The following is a 21,351-nucleotide window of genomic DNA, read 5'->3' as shown; positions in this document are numbered from 1 at the left end:
CATAAAGTTGTCTGTTTTCCATGTTAATGTTTCAATACAACAATACAGGAGGAACTTAAAAATACATTTCTTACCAGTATTAACCAAATGTTCCTTTATTGAAGTCACAGTCTTCCTCGTGATAATTTCAAATATTCCATGCATCTGTTTACAAAATTGAGGGAAAACTCATATTACTATTGAAAACAGTCTCTCTCATGATAGAAGAAAATGTCTCAAAAGCAGAAGTTGTCAAATACTGATGTGAATCGATCATCAAATCATTTCTTAAATGTATAGTTGCCTAAATACTCTCACTCTCTCTCTCTCTCTCTCTCTCTCTCTCTCTCTCTCTCTCTCTCTCACACACACACACACACACACACACACACACACACACACACACACCAGGGGAATAAAGATGCAGTTCAAACGTAAAATCTGAGTTAAACTCTTTTAATTACATCAAAATTATAATGCTCCATATAAAAACGACTGATCAGTACACTTTCTGGTAGCACTTTTTCTTTAAGTTTGTGTAAATTTATGTTTCTAAAGTGCACCAAACTTTTGAATGGTAACTTACACATGATAATCGTTCGTTTATATCACTGTTTTCACAAATACACACAGATGCACACACGCTCGTTGCAAGCCTGTACCTATATTTCAATATTATTGCTCCTGTGTGTTTGATTCAGAAGGCGAACCATTTGTAGAAACAGCTGGGGATTTTGCAACACTTTCATTGTTATCAGAAAGTTTTCTTGCAACAGTTGCATAACTGCGTTGTTTTGTAGGCACTGACATAGTACGACCTGAAGGAGTAGTTGTGAGCGAAGGTGAGGGGCCACGCCTCCGCAGACTTGGGCTTACTTCTTGTTTGTCACTAATTTCACTCCTTGATTGCGTTTGTCTCTTTTGTGATTCCCTAACTGTAGTTCCGCGACCTCTTCCACGGCCTCTTTCACTTACACGTGCACCTCCACTGCCAGATGGAGTCTGTTGTGGTGTCATTTCCAATTTCATTTCAGTGACATACGAAAAAGGGTCTTCCATGGCCCCTTGACTTGATTTATTTTGCTTTTTCTTTGAACTGGTGTCTTCATCAGCTATTAAGTCAACTTTATCATTCTTTAAAAGCACTGGTGTTATTGGCACTTGCAGAGGAACAAGCTGGTCAGTCTTACAGCCTCCATCTTGCAAGAGCTGAGGTAGTAGCAGTTCTGGAAATAAATACATAATGTATTCATTTAAGCAAAATTTCTTCAAAAATTTATCATCTCTTCAGATTAATGCTTTCCTACAAAAGAGTGCAATATAGGTACTACCTTGTACTAAATGTGATACTGGATACTTATAATCAGTACCATGTACTACCGTATCTCAGAAAAATAATAACTTTCTCAGTTACAGTAAGAGCAAAATGACATTAACAAATATGTTGATAACCTTGAGTAGCATATACACAAGTTAAATCAAGAACTAAAGAATGAACATAAGAAGAGATAAATACTTGAAAATAGCAGTCCAATATACCGCAGGAGTGTTACTGTGAATCGGATTTTTAAAAAATTTTCAGTTTCAATATTTCGTACACTGAGACACAAGCCCGTGTTAGGTCAATTCATACTGTCCTTGACGGCACCATCACATCAGGGCGAATTCACACTGTTCGTCACATCACGGAACGTCAAGTCAATTCAAGTCACGTGATCTCAACTCACATTGCTGTCCTTGACTCTTCTTTTTGCGGGAATTGCAATATTCACAAAATGATTTTCAACTGTTTTATGCACAAAGTGCACATACACAACGTGGTAGCTTATATGTGTGGATGCTGGAGTCCAAATTTGTAAGAAAGTGACATTTATTGGACTCAAAAGGCTTGTATGTCAGACAGGGGACACAGAAAGTGTGTGGATCCAAAAAAATATTATGGTACAGAAGGGGAATTTTACACATTATACAAGGAGCCTGATGAAGAGGAATCTGCATTTTACAATTTGGAAAGCAGCAGCATCAGTTTCCTCATTTGTTACCACAAACTGCACCCAGAATTACTAAAAGGAAACAGTGTTACGAGCTGCCATCACCCTGTGAAAATTTGGTTCAAGGTTAACTTCAGTTGCTAGTGCAGTGCAAATTTTTGTGCATTAGTCACATCTCCCTCGATTCCTTTCCCTTGAAGATATATAGGTTTTCTTTAGAAGTTTTACAGGTTTTCTTTACATGTTGTTGTGGTGTCACCGCCAGACACCACACTTGCTAGGTGGTAGCCTTTAAATCGGCCGCGGTCCGCTAGTATACGTCGGACCCGCGTGTCGCCACTGTCAGTGATTGCAGACCGAGCGCTGCCACACGGCAGGTCTAGAGAGACGTCCTAGCACTCGCTCCAGTTGTACAGCCGACTTTGCTAGCGAAGCTACACTGACAATTACGCTCTCATTTGCCGAGACGATAGTTAGCATAGCCTTCAGCTACGTCATTTGCTACGACCTAGCAAGGCGCCATTACCAGTTTATATTGAGATTATATAATGTATCAACAAGAGCGATGTTGACCAATCATGGAATAAAGTTAAGTATTACTTCAACTACATACTTTATTTGCTATATTAATTACATTGTAATGTTCCAGACCCCACGCCAGTCTGCGTGAGCTTTAACGCATGCCTTTTGGCATCCTCGCATAGTGACTTGGCTGTCTTGCCAAGTCACAACAGTTGTATTTGGCTTTTAGTTGTTCAAGTGCCTTATTTATACTGGGCTAGCTTGTGAACCCAAATAAATATTGACCACTGATGCCTGCAAAATTGTTTCACACATAATTCTTAGAGCTGCTTAACAATCAACAGGCTTGCCACAAACAATATTTCAACAAACAACTTGTACTGTCTGAAGGTATCAGCGTTTTTTTTTAACGTAATACTAAAAATGCCTGACAATATACAAATAAATTCCATCTACTAATCGATCTGATTCTACTCACAGTATTTTTTCACTTAAAGTTTCAGCCACATTGCAATCCACTTCACTCTAAAATGTTAAATACAGTACTGGTATTTATAAAAATCCAATTTTAAATGAAGCAGAAGGCAAGTAATTTAGTAAGCTCATGTCTTACAGTTCCGATTGTGTCTCACTGCTTCAATTAATCTGTCTTCATCTATTATAGATTTTAACAAAAGAAATAACGAAACTAAAAAAGTTATAGCAAATACTGAACAACAAACAATTGATATCAACCATGGTAACCATGACGAAATTAAATATGGAGATCTGCCCATGGCCGTGTATCGAGAGGAAACGAGCCTGTGGGCCTTATGATCAGCAGTGGATGGATGACATCAGCCGCCAAAACTTTCCTCTAGAGAAGCTTTGCAGAATGTTTTGATGGGATATGATGACCAGTGAATTGGCCTTTTCACAACATTTGCTACCCAAGAGTTGTGGCATAAGTGATAGCAAGGATCAGCATAAATCACACAAATGGAGGAGCATGGCCTGTGTTACTGACGAAAGCATGAACAAGGGAAGTTACTCATAGGTTGTGGTGACTCCTTCCATCAATTCTATATGTAGCACCAGACGACAGGCTGCACACGCTGAAAACAAGCCCCTCCTACACCCTCGCTGGTCCCTTCTCCCAGAAAGACAGCTTAGACGGCCACGGTTTCTGGACACCATGCATGCATGCCGAATCTTTGCTCAAGCAGTCTACTCCTGCTTCAACGAGGCAACACCTCTCGGCCATGCTCTCGACAGAGCTCATGTCGTCTGCTGCACTTTGCTGGGGTATGGGCGAACAGCAGAATTCTTTATCCATTTTCAGTATTGGTGTTTTGTTGCGGTTCTTTTAACAAGAGTAGTGCTACCGCATTTTTCCACGCCACCTTCCCAAGCTTTGTTCCCTCGAGGTGCTTCTATTGACTACAGGTAGTCAAAGCCTGATGCCAGATGCCTGGTTTCTTTGCTCAGTGTCAGCACTTGGAATGCTGCTTACAGTGTGGTGTAAATAGTGCAGTGCACACTAGGAGTAACAGGCAGGTTTATTACCATTCCACCACAGCTGTTTTGGCACCCACTTTGCTGCCAAATGCGCCACTGAAGCAGGTTTTCCCATGCCGAGCAAAGGCTGTAAGCCATTCCTAGTCTGTCCTCCTAGAGACTCCCCCCCCCCTCCCCCCGCCCCAACCGAGGGCCCTCCTTGATTAAGAGATATTAACTTATTAAATTATACTGTAGTTGTTAGCTTTTAGGAAAAATATCTCAGAACTAACTCATGCAGCTCCTCCTACATACCCCATTATTTATTGTAATCTCTCTTAATTAGTGCACCACTGAAGTATGTATTCACCTTGCAAGTATAGAAGGGAAACTAAATTGTTCCTTCACCGATGACATCCTCTGAACCAAAGCACCAAGTCTCATTACCAAAACTAGCTGGTTTTTCTTTTTTATTATTCCGATTAGCACAGTCCTTGTGGTCGCGAAATCAGTTTCCATTAGGTTGGCCAAACGCATACTGCTCACACCCCCATCTGCCCCACCTGCTCCACCCCTTCCACACATGCAATCCCTCTGCATGCATCACCGCTCCCCTCACACAACCCTCCATGCAAGCCCTTCCTTCGCAAGATGACCACTACCCTCCTGCATCCCTCCCCACGCTCCCCCCCATACGCCGTCACCCCATGCATGCCAAAATGCCCCTCCGAATCCCACCCGCAGCTGCAGGCGCACCTGGACAAGCCAGAGTGTTACCTTGTGGCGTGCTGAACACTCCTTCCTATTGCAACACAGTGAAGACTATTGCTTGGTCCACATTGTGCGTAACCTGCCAACCTCCTCTGCAATACTGCTCGCCAACACCAACTCGCATACTGCGACACACTGCCTGCACTGTCACGTCACAATCTCACTGTCACACATTCCCACCCCTACAGTGCTCATGCCCCACAGGCTCTCTAGCCAGCAGCCCTCATTACCCCTACCGCCCCAGAACTTTGGAGATGTCTGAACTCCACACGCAATTGTCGGCACGACAGAACTGCTTAACTCAGCTCATCAATAGGAACGCGCCTAGGACAAGCCGAGTCTGCAGACACACCCCCGGTAGCACTACTGCTCACTTGGCCTCCTCCAATCAGCGAGACCAACGCCTGTGGTTTGTTTCCGTCGAGGCAGTTTTTGCAGGTTGCTCTATCACAAGCAAATAGAATTCAGGATTGTTGTTGGCCACCTCGACCTGACCACCGGTGCCCAAGTGCGGGATGTTATTTCACACCCAGCCCCTCCGGCAGCTAAACTTAATTAAAAGAAAGCATCATATCCAGCTTCACACACTTGAGCCTGCAATGAGCAGGTCATTTGTTATCAACCAAATGGTGCAACGACACATGCCCATTCCTGTTAGTGAATCATATCCGAGCACTCGCCGAACCACAACCCTCCCTCCCCACCCTCACACAAGTTGCCCTGGCTTCACATGCCCATTTATTGCTAGGCAACGCAACAATTTTGGCCGATAAACTGTTCAAAATCCTGAATTCCTTACCTGTTGTGGCTGCAACGTGGAATGCCAGCTACCAATCCAAGGCTCCGGCCAGTTATTCACCCAGCCCAAGTTACTGAGTGTGTGAAGACAATCGCACCACTTGCCACCGATGACCCTCTCCCCAGTACCGATGCCGCGATGTGTACCTGATTCTAATGTGCATGAGCTCCAAGATGGACGCATTTACGACCAGCGTTGCCCGCCTACACCTCAAGCACCCACTGCCAGGCGCGCACTGCCCTCGCATGCATGATGCTGGCCCAGGCGATAAGAGCTGCTCCTGCTGGTGTGGTTCTAACTACTCACCTGACAATCACAAGCACCATGAACTAGGCACAGCTTGATGGTACCACTAGAGGATTTGCTGAGAGTGTGGCCAACTGCAAACCTCAGTGGTCCTGGTCACCAAATACCAGGAACCACTGGCAGTAGGCAGATTCAGTTGCTATCACTTCACAGCGTCTATTTTTATGGGAACTTAGTGGTGCTAGTCCCTGTGTCCACTGCCACATCAATACCGGCTCTGTCTTTTCCATATTCCCTACGAACTATTCCTAAATCCTGGCCTGCCCTTTCAGCACCTCATCACCACTGCCAAAAACTCAGCCATCCCTACTTACGGGGCGCATACCTGCACATTCGATCTATGCTTCCAGCAACAACTTCTGCTGACCTCCACAGTTGTGGACATTATCAACCACATTCTGGGTGCTGACTTCCTCAGCCATTACACTCTACTGACTGATACAGCGAAACACCATTTAACTGACAGCTGGGACCGTTCGTGACAGCTCCCAACCTGCCACATTTTTCACTGTGAAATAGCTGGCCCATATACTCAGCTCCTTGCAGAATTCCACCCTGCACCCTCAGAATGTTCGGCATGAAATAATGCATTGCTTCACCACTACTGGGCCCCATGGTTTTCTTCTGCCATGCCCCCGCCCCCGGTGCAAAATCACATGAAAGGAGTTCTCAGAGCTGCTCACTGCTAGCATATTTCGACATTCAAAAGCCCCTGTGCTTCAACTGGTCATTCGCCCCAAAAAAGTTTACTGATACCCTTGTGGTGATTACCATAAACTCAACACCCACACCATCCCAGACCACTATCCTGTCCGACTCATCTGCACCTACAATGACGCCATTTCGGGAGCTACTATCTTTAGTAAGATAGATTGCGCTAAAGACTACACACAAATTCCACTTGCCCCAGACAACATTGAGAAGACAGCCATAGTCACACCTTTCAGCCAGTTCGAGAGGGCATTCATGACATTTGGTCTCTGCAATGCCACATAAACAAGGCAGCAATTTTTAGGCAACATCCTCTAGGACGTACCGGGGTGTACCATCTACCTACATGATACACGCTCTGGGACTCTACTGACAACCACCAACCTATGTGAAATTTCTTTTTCTGCCTAAAGAAAGCTGGAGTGATTCTCTACATGGCAAAATGCATTTTGAGGGGGAATGCAGTCGATTTCCTCAGACACTGCCTATGCTGCTGGCTCCTGCACCCTCCCGGAGACATTTCAGGCAGTAGCAGCACGCTTTACTGCCTTCAATGGCCTCTGGTGTTACATTGGTACGGTCAACTTTTCTGTCACCCTCTTGAGGATGCTGCAGTCACCCTGGAGCCCCTTACTACAGTGCCCCATGGCGATAAGAACAAAGGCAACAAGCTCATTCCCTTGGGTCCAGACCACAATCGAGAACTTCAGAAAAACGAAACAGGACCTAGCCAATACAGCCCATTTGCCTCATCCCCACTCTAATGGCCTCCCTCGCATTAGTAGTGGATGCGAATCAGATGGTTATCAGGTCCATCCTACAACACGCGGACATCTGGCAACAACTTGCCTTCTTTCTGTCCAAGCTCTCTGATGCAGAACATATGAGGCGCATATAACCGTGAGCTGGTTGCAGTCCATGAAGCCATCCACTATTTCGAATCTTCAGTTAAGGGACGTATCTTTACAATCTTCACAGACCACTGCCCCTCGCCTCTGGTTTTTGCAGGAACGACATAGTCCAGATCTCAAATCTCACCTTGACAGGAGTATAATCCACAATTTACTACTGACATCCAGTACATTGCTGGCATCGGTAAGATTGTGGCACATTGCCTTAGCCGCTTCTGTGTCATCACCCCACCCTTAGACTACAATGCACTGGCCACTGAACAAATGGGGACCTGGACATAGTCCACACCCTTCCAAATGCAGATTCTGGCCTCAACCTCCATCTAAGATCTACAATGCACTGGCCACTGCTCAAATAGGGACCTGAACATAGTCCACACCCTTCCAAATGCAAATTCTGGCCTCAACCTCCATCTAAGATCCATGAGCAGCTCCGACCGTAAGACCTGGCGTGATGTCCTTGTGGATCCTTCGCAACTTGATGATTCCAATGATTGCTGCCGCCCCTTCCTCCCTTCCGCCTTCCGAAAACTAGCATTTGACCAACCTCGCACACCTAGGTGTCCCTACTTATGGGCACCCTTGTGAAGCAACACTTTGTCTGGCCAGGAATCCAACATGACTGCAGCCAACTGGGCCCGGTCCTGCATTCTGAGCCAGTGGACCAAGGTTGGACGGCACATTCACTCCCCTGTGGCTGTCTTTCCCCCACAAAACACCGGTTCACACACATTCACCTCACCACAGTCCACTACCCTCCTCCAATGGATGTCAATATCTGCTGATAATTATTCACAGATTTACTCACTGGCCGAAGGTCACCCCTACCCTGACATTTCAACTGAAACTGTGGCTGCAGCCTTTGTTTGGACCTGGGTGTCCTGCTTCAGTTGCTCACACAACATCACTACACACCATGGTCCAAGTTCTCCTTTGCCATCTTCCAATCTCTGACAGCTACCTGCAGATGCAATTTCCAGCATACCACCAGCTACCACCCTGCAGCTAACAGCATAGTGGAGCAATTCCCCTGCACACATCGGTTGGTTGGTTTAAAAGAGGGGGGAAGGGACCAAACTGCTAGGTCATCGGCCCCTTGTTCTGAATAAAACAATGCCAATGCCACAAGGGTGAGAAGAAACAAGCGAAACTGACAACACAAAATGGAGGGAAAGGAAAAACCACAAAAATGACGGAAGTGCAACAAACACTTAAATGAACGAAAGGGGAGAAGAAAACCACAGAAACGCAAGACAATGACAAAACAGATTACTATGGATGGCTGACCATGAGGATGAGAAGGAGAAGCCAGCCACTCTGCAACACATTAAAACCTCCACCCTAAAAGCACTACAGTGGAGGACACAGAGGCACAAAGGAAATGCACTAAAACTTAGGTCGACTGATAAAACCCACCCTCACGAATATAACGTAAAACTAAATCAGCCGATAAGGTGCTGTCAGATAAAATCAGCGGCAACGAGTCTGGTATCTGAAGATTTCGTCGCAGGGCAGTCAAAAAGGGACAGTGCACAAGAATATGGGCCACTGTCAACCGTGTGCTGCATCATCACTGAAGCAGGTCTTCACAGCACAGGAGGCAGCAGTGGGTCGCTCAAGCATGGCCAATGATGGAGGACTGCCACACATTCGTAGTCTCCTTAACGGCACGCAGTTTGTTGTGCGTACTGAAACTAAGCCATTCCGTCTCCCAAAGCCAAAAAACCTGGCAGCGTAAAAACAAATGCAAGTCAGTTATTGGAATGCCAATCTCTGTAAGCAGTTTCCGTGTAGCCTGTTTGGTCAGCCTGTCAGCAAGTTCGTTGCCTTTGACTCCAACATGTACTGGGGTCCACACATAAACCATTGAACAAACGGACTGTTCTGGGCATAGATGGACTCATGGAAGGTCGCTACCAATGGATGATGAGGGTAGCACTGGTCAATAGCTTGTTTCTTCTGTGTACTGACTCCTTGAGCATCCTACGACTCCCCAGGGCATGAATGGATGAGCTCAAGAGCATGAGATAAAGCCATGAGCTCTGCAGTGAAAACACTGCAGTCATCAAGCAAGGAATGCTGTTCAATATGTCCTCCGTGGACCTAAGAGAAGCCGACATGACCATCGGCCATCGAGTCATCAGTATAAACCACTTCATGGCCTTGGTACATGTCAAGAATCTAGAGGAAGTGACAGCAGAGTACCGCAGGGTCAACTGATTCCTTTGGACCATGTGAAAAGTCCAGGCAAAGCCGCAGCCTAAGTGTAAACCATGGAGGTGTACACGAATGAACCTCAAGTATAGGTGGTAAAGACAAGGACTCCGGTTCAGATGAAGGGATCGGATGTGAACTGCAATTTTAAGTCCTGACCTGGGCTGCCGATGCAGGAGATGAACTGCCGTGGGTGGGAAAAGGAGATGGTAATTCAGATGCGCAGGAGAACTACAAGCGTGTGCAACATAACTGGCGAACAGTTGTGCATAGCTGACCTGCAATGGAGGGACTCCAACCTCCGCCAGGACAATGGTCACTGGACTCGTCCTAAAAGCTCCCGTCGCTAATTGAACGCGACAGTGGTGCACTGGATCAAGTAAATGCAATGCTGAGGGCGCCGCCGAACCATAAACCAGACTCCCATAGTCAATGCGGGATTGAACAAGGGCTCTGTAGAGCTGCAGCAGGGTAGAGCGATATGTACCACAGCTGGCGTTGCTCAGGCAGCTGATGGCATTGAGGTGCTCCCAGCATTTCCACTTAAGCTGACGAAGGTGAGGTAGCTAAGTCAATTGGGCGTCGAAAACCAGTCCTCAAAATTGATATGTCTCCACTACAGTCACGGGATCCGCAGTAAGGTACAGTTCTGGTTCCGGATGAACGGTATGATGCCTACAGAACTGCATAACACATTACTTTGCGGCTGAAAACTGGAAACCGTGGGCTAGAGCCCATGACTGTGCCTTGTGGATGGTTCCCTGTAGGCACTGCTCAGCAACACCAGTACTTATGGAGCAGTACGAAATTCAGAAGTCGTCTGCATACAGAGAGGACGAGACGGATGGCCCTACAGCTGCTGCAAGACCATTAATGGCCACTAAAAATAGAGGTACATTCAATACAGAGCCCTGCGAGACCCCATTCTCCTGGATATGGGGGGAACTATGGGAGGCACCAACTTGGACATGGAAAATACAAAGTGACAGGAAATTCTGGATAAAAATTGGGAGCGGGCCTCTGAGACCCCACTCGTATATTGTGGCAAGGATAAGATGTCGCCAGTTGGGGGTCATACGCTTTTCGTAAATCAAAAAAGGACAGCAACAAGGTGTTAGCATCTGGAAAAGGCTGGTCAGATAGCGGGCTCGAGGGACACAAGATTATCAGTGGTAGAGCGACCCAGGCGGAAGCTGCCCTGGCACGGAGCCAGTATGCCACGTGGGGTTTTTGCCGGGTTTGGACACTGCTATGATGGTGCTCTCCTGCCAGTGCGATGGAAAGATGCCATCACACCAGATCCGGTTGAAGATCGTGAGGAGATGTCGCTTGTAGTCAGACGAGAGATGTTTAATTATCTGACTGTGGTTCCAATCTGGCCCAGGAGCAGTGTCGGGGCAATGTGCAAGGGCACTGAGGAGCTCCCACTCTGTAAAAGTGGCGTTATAGGGTTCACTGTGGTGTGTAGTGAACAAGAGGACTTTCTTTTCCATCCGCTGTTTGAGAGTGCAAAAAGCTGAATGGTAATTTTCCGACAAAGAGGCTCGCGCAAAATGCTCAGCAAACTGCTCGTTAATCCCATTTGCATTGGTAGATAATATGCCATTTATATTAACACTGGGAACACCTACAGGGGTCTGGTACCCAAAAACTCGTTTGATCTTTTCCCAGACTTGGGAAGGTGACGTATGGCACCCAATGGTCGAGACATATCTCTCACAACACTCCTGTTTCCATCGTCTGATAAGCTGGTGAACGCGGGCATGGAGCCGTTTAAAGGCAATGAGGTGCTCCAGAGAATGGTGCCGCTTATGCCACTGTAGAGCTCACCGACACTCGGTAATTGCCTCAGTGACTTCCAGCGATCACCAAGGGACTGACTTTTGCCGGGGGCACCCTGAAGAATGAGGGATCGTGTTTTCCACCGCAGGAACGATCGTAGTTACCGGCTCAACCAAGACAGCTATGTTACCAGTTGGGGGAGATTCAACGGTGACAGCAGAGATGAAGGCTTCCCTTCTGTCTTGTTTAAAGCCCATCTGGGCAGGTGTCCATGGACCTGACAACGTGGCAGTGACAGGAAGATGGGCAAGTGGTCACTACCACACAGGTCTTCATGTGCTCTCCAGTGAATAGATGGGAGAAGGCCAGGACTGCAAACTGAGAGATCAATGGCCAAATATGTGCGATGTGCTACAATGAAATGTGTGGGGGCAGCTGTATTTAAGAGGAAGAGGTCGATCTGTGACAGTAAATTTTCGACTTCTCTGCCTTGGCCGGTAAGCACGGTGCCACCCCACAAGGGGTTATGAGTGTTAAAATCTCATAAAAGTAGGAAAGGTTTAGGTAGTTGATCAAGTGGTGCAGCCAATGCATTCAGGGGTACTGCACCATCTGGAGGAAGATATATGTTGCAGACAGTTATTTCCTATGTCGTCCTTACCCTGACTGCCACAGCTTAAAGATGGGTTTGAAGGGGTACAGGTTCACTGCATATTGAGTTCAGGACAGACACGAACTCCACCTGGCACACTATCATAGTCACTACGATTCTTTTAACATCACCTATAGCCATGGAGGGCAGGGATCCGTGTGTCTGGGAATGCAGAAAGCAGGTGTAAAGCTTAAGAGTTGCTGCAGCTCAGCCAGGTGGTGGAAAAAACCTTCGCAATTTCACTGGAGGATGACATTATCGTGAGGCTGGGAGGGCATGAAGCACGCAAGGAGGCAGGTTATGCCTCAGGGTCACCTGCTGCCACCGATTGAGTATTTGTAGCCATTTCTAAGGTGTATGAGCCATCAGTGAGATCCAGGTCCGCAGGGAATGCTAAGATCTCCACCGCATCCTCAGGTTCAGTATTGATAGGAATGGTGGAGTTGGGGCCACCAGAGGGTCCTGTTTCTTAGCAGACTACTACTTACTTTGCTTGCTTTCTTGCTTCTCTTTAAGGGGCTTGCTGGGAAGATTTCCCCGAAGCAGCTTCAGACACGGAGGAGGCTGTTGCATTTCCGGTAGGGGAGGATGGGACCGATGTCCCCTGCATTGGGGGGGACCTTGCTCCCAAGTAGGTGTTTTGGGAGCAACGGAGGAAGATTTGCCCTCTACCATCAACAGGGCAGATGTATTCTGGTGGCCTGGAGGGCCCACTGTTCCTGGCACAGAGTGAGGAACCACTGGCACTTGGGATGGTGATGGCAACATAGCTGCAGCGTATGTCAACGTCAACTGAATGGGGTGAAAGCTTTCAAATTTGCGTTCAGCCTCTGTGTAAGTCAACCAGTCCAGGATCTTGTACTCCATGATTTTCTGCTCTGTTTGCAGTACTTGGCAGCCTGGTGAGCAGGGTGAGTGGTGCTCTCCGTAGTTGATGCAAGTGCGAAGTGGCGCACATGGAGTATCTGGGTGCAGAGAAAGTCCGCAGTCTAAACATGTGGCGCTTGGGAGTGCAGCGGGAAGATGTGCCTGAACTTCCAGCACTTAAAGCACCACATAGTGGGAGGGACGTATGGTTTAATGTCACAGCGGTAAACCATCACCTTGACCTTTTCAGGCAATGAATCACCATCAAAGGTGAAGACAAAGGCAGCAGTAGCAACCCTGTTTCTTTGGGTCTGTAAACGCATCGGATGAAATGTACACCCAGCCGTTCTAAATTGGCACGGAGCTCGTCATCAGCCTGCAAGAGGAGATCGCGATGGAAAATGATCCCCTGGACCATGTTGAGGCTTTTATAGGGAGTGACTGAAACAGGAATACCATCCAGCTTGTCACAGGCGGGATTGGGCTGGGGATGCTGTCTGAATCAAGACTGCGCTGTTTCGCATCTTGGGCAGTGCTGTCACTTCTTCAAACTTTCCCTCACGGCGTTCAACAAAAAATTGAGGTTTCATAGGTAGAAAGGAAGTACCACATGGGTTTATTACCATTCCATCCCCAGCTGTTTTGGCACTCCTTTGTCACCAAGCACACCACCAAAGCGGGTTTTCTCACACCACCAGACTACACTAAACAAAGGCTGTAAGCCACTCATGGTCCGCCCTTCTAGATACTCCAACCCAACCAATTGCCCTCCTTGATTAAGAGGTATTACCTCATTAAATTTTACTCTATCTAGTTGTTAATTTTTAGGAATAATATCTCAGAACCAGATTGCATCGCTCTTCTAGCATGCCTTGTTATTTATTGTCATCTCTCTAATTAGCACACTGCTTATGTATGTAATGTGTGAACACAGAATAATGGGAATGTTTGAAATTAGTGGCAGCCATGGGCAGATGGGAGCACTGAGGGTTCGTGACAGTTAGCAAGTAAACAGTCTGCCATTTCAGTAATCACGGATTAGTGGAACATACAACAACACGAGTTAGCTATAAAATTTTTTATATAAAAACAACGATAGTTTGGTAGCAGTGCAGAGGGAGTTTTGATATTTTTATAATTTAGGATGTCATTATGCAGTTCCATTGAAACGCGCGATAAAATGTTGGATTAATAACTTTGAAGAGACTGGATCTGCCCTCAAGAAGAAACCAAATGGATGACCAACAAGTGTGAATTCTCCACTGAACATTGATGCTGTATGCAAGTCTGTCGTACGGAGCCCATGGTGTTCAATTCGTAAGCAAGCAGCAGTGGTTGGTATGTCCCAAGAGAGCGATCGCCGAATTCGTCATCTGGATTTAAAATTTCATCTTTACAAACTACAGACTGTGCAACAATTACCAGTTATGATTAGGATTATGTCAACAAATCATAAAAATTAACAATGACGACGAATTTCTAAACAAGTTGTGGATGTCGGATGAAGCACATTTTCGTCTCACAGGTTATGCGAATAAACGTAACTACCGTTACTGGGCAAACACAAATCCTAATGATGTTCATGAGCACCCTTTACACACTAGTAAGGCGACAGTATGGTGTGTTGTTTCATCACATGGGATTATCAGACTGAATTTTTTCGCAAATGAACAGGGAAACATAATAACCGTCAATGCTGATCATTACATGGTGGTGTTACCAAACGTTCAAGAAGCCAGGTATCAAAAGGATGGAGCGACATCACACCACACTGCATGGCAATGAATGGCATATGTGCGAGAATTGTTAGGCAACCGTGTGATCTCACGATTCGGTAACATTCCCTGGCCCCCTAGATCACCAGGTATATCCATTTGTGATTTTTTTCTTGTGATGTGACTTACCAAATGAAAGTGCTGGCAGGTCGACAGACACACAAACGAACACACACACACACACACACACACACACACACACACACACACACACACACACACACACACACACAAACCGTTTGTGTGTCTGTCGACCTGCCAGCACTTTCATTTGGTAAGTCACATCATCTTTGTTTTTAGGTGTGTGTGTCTAAAAAAAAAAAAAGATATATATATATATATATATATATATATATATATATATATATATAAAAAGAAAGATGATGAGACTTACCAAACAAAAGCGCTGGCAGGTCGATAGACATACAAACAAACACAAACATACACACAAAATTCTAGCTTTCGCAACCAATGGTTGCCTCGTCAGGAAAGAGGGAAGGAGAAGGAAAGACAAAAGGGTATGGGTTTTAAGGGAGAGGGTAAGGAGTCATTCCAATCCCGGGAGCGGAAAGACTTACCTTAGGGGGAAAAAAGGACAGGTATATACTTGCACACACACACACATATCCATCCACACATACACAGACACAAGCAGACATTTGTAAAGGCAAAGAGTTTGGGCAGAGATGTCAGTCGGGACGGAAGTACAGAGGCAAAGATGATGTTGAAAGACAGGTGAGGTATGAGCGGCGGCAGATTGAAATTAGAAATTAGCGGAGATTGAGGCCTGGCGGATAGCGAGAAGAGAGGATATGCTGAAGGGCAAGTTCCCATCTCCGGAGTTCTGACAGGTTGGTGTTAGTGGGAAGTATCCAGATAACCCGGACGGTGTAACACTGTGCCAAGATGTGCTGGCCGTGCACCAAGGCATGTTTAGCCACTGGGTGATCCTCATTACCAACAAACACTGTCTGCCTGTGTCCATTCATGCGAATGGACAGTTTGTTGCTGGTCATTCCCACATAGAACGCTTCACAGTGTAGGCAGGTCAGTTGGTAAATCACGTGGGTGCTTTCACACTTGGCTCTGCCTTTGATCGTGTACACCTTCCGGGTTACAGGACTGGAATAGGTGGTGGTGGGAGGGTGCATGGGACAGGTTTTACACCGGGGGCGGTTACAGGGGTAAGAGCCAGAGGGTAGGGAAGGTGGTTTGGGGATTTCATAGGGATGAACTAAGAGGTTACGAAGGTTAGGTGGACGGCGGAAAGACACTCTTGGTGGAGTGGGGGAGGATTTCATGAAGGATGGATCTCATTTCAGGGTAGGATTTGAGGAAGTCGTATCCCTGCTGGAGAGCCACATTCAGAATCTGATCCAGTCCCGGAAAGTATCCTGTCACAAGTGGGGCACTTTTGGGGTTCTTCTGTGGAAGGTTCCGGGTTGAAGCAAATAACCAGAGCCACTTCCTCATCTCCTCAAACCCGGAACCTTCCACAGAAGAACCCCAAAAGTGCCCCACTTGTGACAGGATACTTTCCGGGACTGGATCAGATTCTGAATGTAGCTCTCCAGCAGGGATACGACTTCCTCAAATCCTGCCCTGAAATGAGATCCATCCTTCATGAAATCCTCCCCACTCCACCAAGAGTGTCTTTCCGCCGTCCACCTAACCTTCGTAACCTCTTAGTTCATCCCTATGAAATCCCCAAACCACCTTCCCTACCCTCTGGCTCCTACCCCTGTAACCGCCCCCGGTGTAAAACCTGTCCCATGCACCCTCCCACCACCACCTATTCCAGTCCTGTAACCCGGAAGGTGTACACGATCAAAGGCAGAGCCACGTGTGAAAGCACCCACGTGATTTACCAACTGACCTGCCTACACTGTGAAGCGTTCTATGTGGGAATGACCAGCAACAAACTGTCCATTCGCATGAATGGACACAGGCAGACAGTGTTTGTTGGTAATGAGGATCACCCTGTGGCTAAACATGCCTTGGTGCACGGCCAGCACATCTTGGCACAGTGTTACACCGTCCGGGTTATCTGGATACTTCCCACTAACACCAACCTGTCAGAACTCCGGAGATGGGAACTTGCCCTTCAGCATATCCTCTCTTCTCGCTATCCGCCAGGCCTCAATCTCCGCTAATTTCTAATTTCAATCTGCCGCCGCTCATACCTCACCTGTCTTTCAACATCATCTTTGCCTCTGTACTTCCGTCCCGACTGACATCTCTGCCCAAACTCTTTGCCTTTACAAATGTCTGCTTGTGTCTGTGTATGTGTGGATGGATATGTGTGTGTGTGTGTGTGCAAGTATATACCTGTCCTTTTTTCCCCCTAAGGTAAGTCTTTCCGCTCCCGGGATTGGAATGACTCCTTACCCTCTCCCTTAAAACCCATATCCTTTTGTCTTTCTTTCTCCTTCCCTCTTTCCTGACGAGGCAACCATTGGTTGCGAAAGCTAGAATTTTGTGTGTGTCTATCGACCTGCCAGCGCTTTTGTTTGGTAAGTCTCATCATCTTTTTATATATATATATATATATATTGCACAAGCATTTCTTATAGAAATAGAATAAACCAAAGCTCTCGAAAATTTGAGTTCAAGGTATAAAACTTCGCGGTTTTATGAGGCATTTAGTGTGAATCTACAAACTGTTGTGTGAGCTCTATGACAGTTTTGGCAAAACTGAAGATGGCTTATAAACCGAAGGTAATAGTAGTCGAAAGGAGATATTTGGAAGCAACACACAATATTTTCTGAACATCAACATGTTAAAATTATGAGGGTGTGCACCATTCATCATTTTTGGTGCTACATGAGGTCGAAGTTGGGGGGGAAATCAATTGTGACAATTTTCCAATAATTTTGAGATTGCAATAATTTTTGGACAAAATATGTAACTGCAATACTTACATGCCAGTGTGTTAAAAGTTACTAATAATATGTAGACAGCACCACGAGCATAATACAGTTAGCTGGAGGTAAATAGTTCATATTTAACCCAGGACATGAGTAATAACATACAACAGTTGTGTATTTGTTTGTCTATGTTCATTACTAGCAGTTAGTGCTTTCCAATCGTTCAAAAGCATCTACTAACTTTTTCCACTGCTCTGTGTCCCAAGCTATTGTTGCCGCAATGGTTCATCACATGATTCGACGTCATCTCTCTATCTTCTTCCTCATTTTTTCTTTTAGGGGAAGTTAGTCTGCTGTTAATTTGTTTGTAAATAAACACAGAGTACCCACACAATATACAGTGTCCAGAATTCGCAATTAAGAAATCAACCACACATAACAAAAACCTGAATGATGTTACACACTTTTGCCACAGAAGGGTTTGAGGAACTGCATTTCACAGCATCCAGACAGCACTGGATACTACACAGCCAGTTTAGTCATGAGAATGTAAAGTGAAATAATAGTTCAGCATATACGAGGCACAAGATGAGGAAGTATATAATGGAGTATCACAATGCAACATTTTGCTTAACTAGACCACTGATAAAACAAATCACAACTTTTACCATTTTCATTCTTTTACCTTGACATCTGGTTTGTACTTTACGGACTATATCAAACTGAAAGCTCATTAATTACACTTGCCTCTTTACTGTAAAGCTTTGAATTGCGGGAATAATTTATTTGTAGAGATCCCTAAAAAACTTACAATACAGTTAATTTTCTGACAAGTAGCTGATCCAGTAACATTATGCTACTAATTTGATAAAACTGCACCTTCCTGAGAGCTTTAATGGCTGTTTAGATGCACAGAAGTACTTGAAACATCTTTACTCATTCACTGTTGATTGAAGTATTCTATTGTTAATTTATTGGGAGCATATAATCACTTCTTCTAAAGGCTTAGGGGTAACAACTATTTGGCATAGCTGTATGAATCTGTAACATTTCTGGCACTGAGCGAGTAATCATATCTTTTGAAAATAACCCTCCGAAAACTGTTTTTGTGGGTGGATATTTTCCCACAATACCTTTCATGACTAAAGCTACTCTAAGAATAATATTTGAATTATAGTGAAGCCTTATAGTGAAGCCAATACACAGTATGGCTAGCCACTTTGTCACCCTCACATTCGATTTCGTAGTTTGGGTAAACGATGTCCAAAATTTCACCATCCTTTTCTTTCTAGTGAATTCCTACAAACTATAAAAAATGGAAATGTGTAACTTTGAACTCTGCACCTTCAGATTAGTACTCCATTCCTCTAACCATTTTGCCAAGATACAGCGGAACGCTGAGTCCTTATTGTGGACAAAGATACTGTATGGCTTTTATCTTCATTCGAAATATGTGAAGTTATCATCTCAACTTGCAAAAGACAAATATGAGCAATTTAAAAAACCCTAGTTGGTAAAATCGGTCTTTCATTTTTAGTTAAGCCTGAGTGGAAGATAGTGAGCAATTACAAGCAAATTCTCAGAACTTTTATAGCCCCCCCCCCCCCTTTTTTTTTAATATGCTGCTTTAGTTGAATGGTCTGATTTTTTCTGTCATTTTGTCTAAAGTATCCCAGTTTTTTGCTGTTGAGTGTACAAAAATCTAAACTGATATAATTTAAAACTGAAGAATAATTCCGCCTTATGCAAGACACCATAGTTTTATTATTACCCAAACATGCTTTAGCACTTCACATGATCGAGCGAGGTGGCATATCCACCACACATTCTACAGCCTGCCATTGTTTATTTTATGATGTCACTGGTCTTGCTTCTCTCGTTTGTGGCACGTTAAAGCACTTACTACTTTTGCTCTTGTCACTTCTTGCTGTTATACATGTTCGTTTTATATAATTCTCCAGCAAAGCACAAGGTTTCTGCAGCCATAATAGGAAAGTGGATACATATTTAACTATTTAAACACTTTAAAACATATCATACTTATTCACGTTAATATGCCAGTAAGGATGTATCTAACAACACATTTTTAAAAATTTGTTGACTAAAGCCAGAACACATGCTCTCACTTTACTAATGTCGAATCACTTCTATAGGAGTCTAATCACGCATGTGTGCCATGTGTCTGACACACTACATGCCTCGTCACCTGACAAAAAACATCAATGGGTGCCCTGCCTCAGGTGTCTTTTCTGACTGTGTATATGGACTTTCCTCTGAAAGGTGGATGAGGAGCATGAAAAATAAAACTCAGAAGTTATAGTCTACATTTCAGGTGGTACTCAATCATACTCCCGTGAATGAGAGGTAGACAGTGCCATCTGAAGCTTGTTAAAATACACCTCTTCTTCCTTACCATTGGAGAGATCATCATTGCTGATTCGCAGTGATTCAACTTCCATCTCCAACTGAGATGCTCGATTCTCAGATTCCTTTAATGCACTAGAAATTTTCTTAAGGTGTTCTTGGAGTGATTTTTGTATGCGACACATTACGAATACATCACATTCCTTGTCTGAGATCCTGGAACAGAAATTTAATTACCTTTATAGGAACAATTTAAAATATTTTAGTATCAATTTCTTACAATTTACTGTAAAATAAAAACTAAAAAAGCACAACTTGTCATGGAAATAGACTTACTGGAACAAAAAAGAACAGTTATGCCTTGAATTTACATGTACATTTGAAACAAGTTTCAATTTATCTGCCACATTGCCGTTTTTTTACTACCTGTTTCTCAGTTCTAGACAAATTCTGAAACAATATTATTATGCATGTGTCTGATCACATTCAAGGGCCTTTTTTTCTATCTTACCTTTCTTTTATTTAACAATATTCTAAAAAGGATAGTTGCTACTCATAATATAGCAGAGATGTTAAGTTGCAGGCAGCCACAACAAAAGGACTCTCACACACAAGCTTTTCAGCCAACAAGGCCTTTGGAAAACAAACACACACACACACACACACACACACACACACACACAAGACCACAGCTTATGGCAGCTGAAGCCCGGATTTTCCGTTGTTTCATTTCTTCTTTATTTATTTTGGTGTTGGTAGATGCAGTGATGTGGGACAGACAAACGCCCAAAGTCATTTTAAATGCCGAAAATCTGGGCACTTATAAAAATTAGTATTTTTAGAGTTTCTACTGCTGCTGCTGCTGCTGCTGCTGCTGCTGCTGCTAATGTTGTTGTCGTCTTCAGTCCAGAGACTGGTTTGATGCAGCTCTCCATGCTTCTCTATCCTGTGCAAGCTTCTTCATATCCGAGTAACGACTGCAATCTACATGATCTACATCCTTCTGAATCTGCTTAGTGTATTCATCCCTTGGTCTCCCTCTACGATTTTTACCCTCCACACTTCCCACCAATACTAAATTAGTGATCCCTTGATGCCTCAGAACACGTCCTACCAACTGATCCCTTCTTCTAGTCAAGTTGTGTCACAAATTCCTTTTCTCCCCAATTCTATTCAATACCTCCTCATTAGTTATGTGATCTACCCATCTAATCTTGAGCATTCTTCTGTAGCACCATATTTCGAAAGCTTCTATTCTCTTCTTGTCCAAACCATTTATGGCCCATGTTTCACTTCCATAAATGGCTATACTCCACACAAATACTTTCAGAAAAGATTTCCTGACACTTAAATCTATACTCGA

General features: G+C 44.7%; 1 protein-coding gene across 1 annotated transcript in view; it reads right to left on the bottom strand.

The window, feature by feature from the left end:
• Positions 1–419: 419 nt before the first annotated feature.
• LOC126172609 (BRISC complex subunit FAM175B-like) overlaps positions 420–21,351 on the bottom strand; it is a 139,606-nt gene continuing 118,674 nt past the window's right edge. The window contains exons 6-7 of the mRNA XM_049920896.1: positions 20,038–20,204; positions 420–1,205 (exon numbers count right to left, since the gene is read on the bottom strand). Coding sequence (XP_049776853.1) covers positions 655–1,205; positions 20,038–20,204 — 718 coding nt within the window. The 3' untranslated portion in view covers positions 420–654. The remainder of the gene's footprint in view (positions 1,206–20,037; positions 20,205–21,351) is intronic.

This window comes from Schistocerca cancellata, chromosome 1, assembly GCF_023864275.1.
Source record: "Schistocerca cancellata isolate TAMUIC-IGC-003103 chromosome 1, iqSchCanc2.1, whole genome shotgun sequence".
Classification (NCBI taxonomy): Eukaryota; Metazoa; Arthropoda; class Insecta; order Orthoptera; family Acrididae; genus Schistocerca; species Schistocerca cancellata.
The sequence above is the reverse complement of the archived record's forward strand: the minus strand, read 5'-3'. Positions and strand labels throughout refer to the sequence as shown.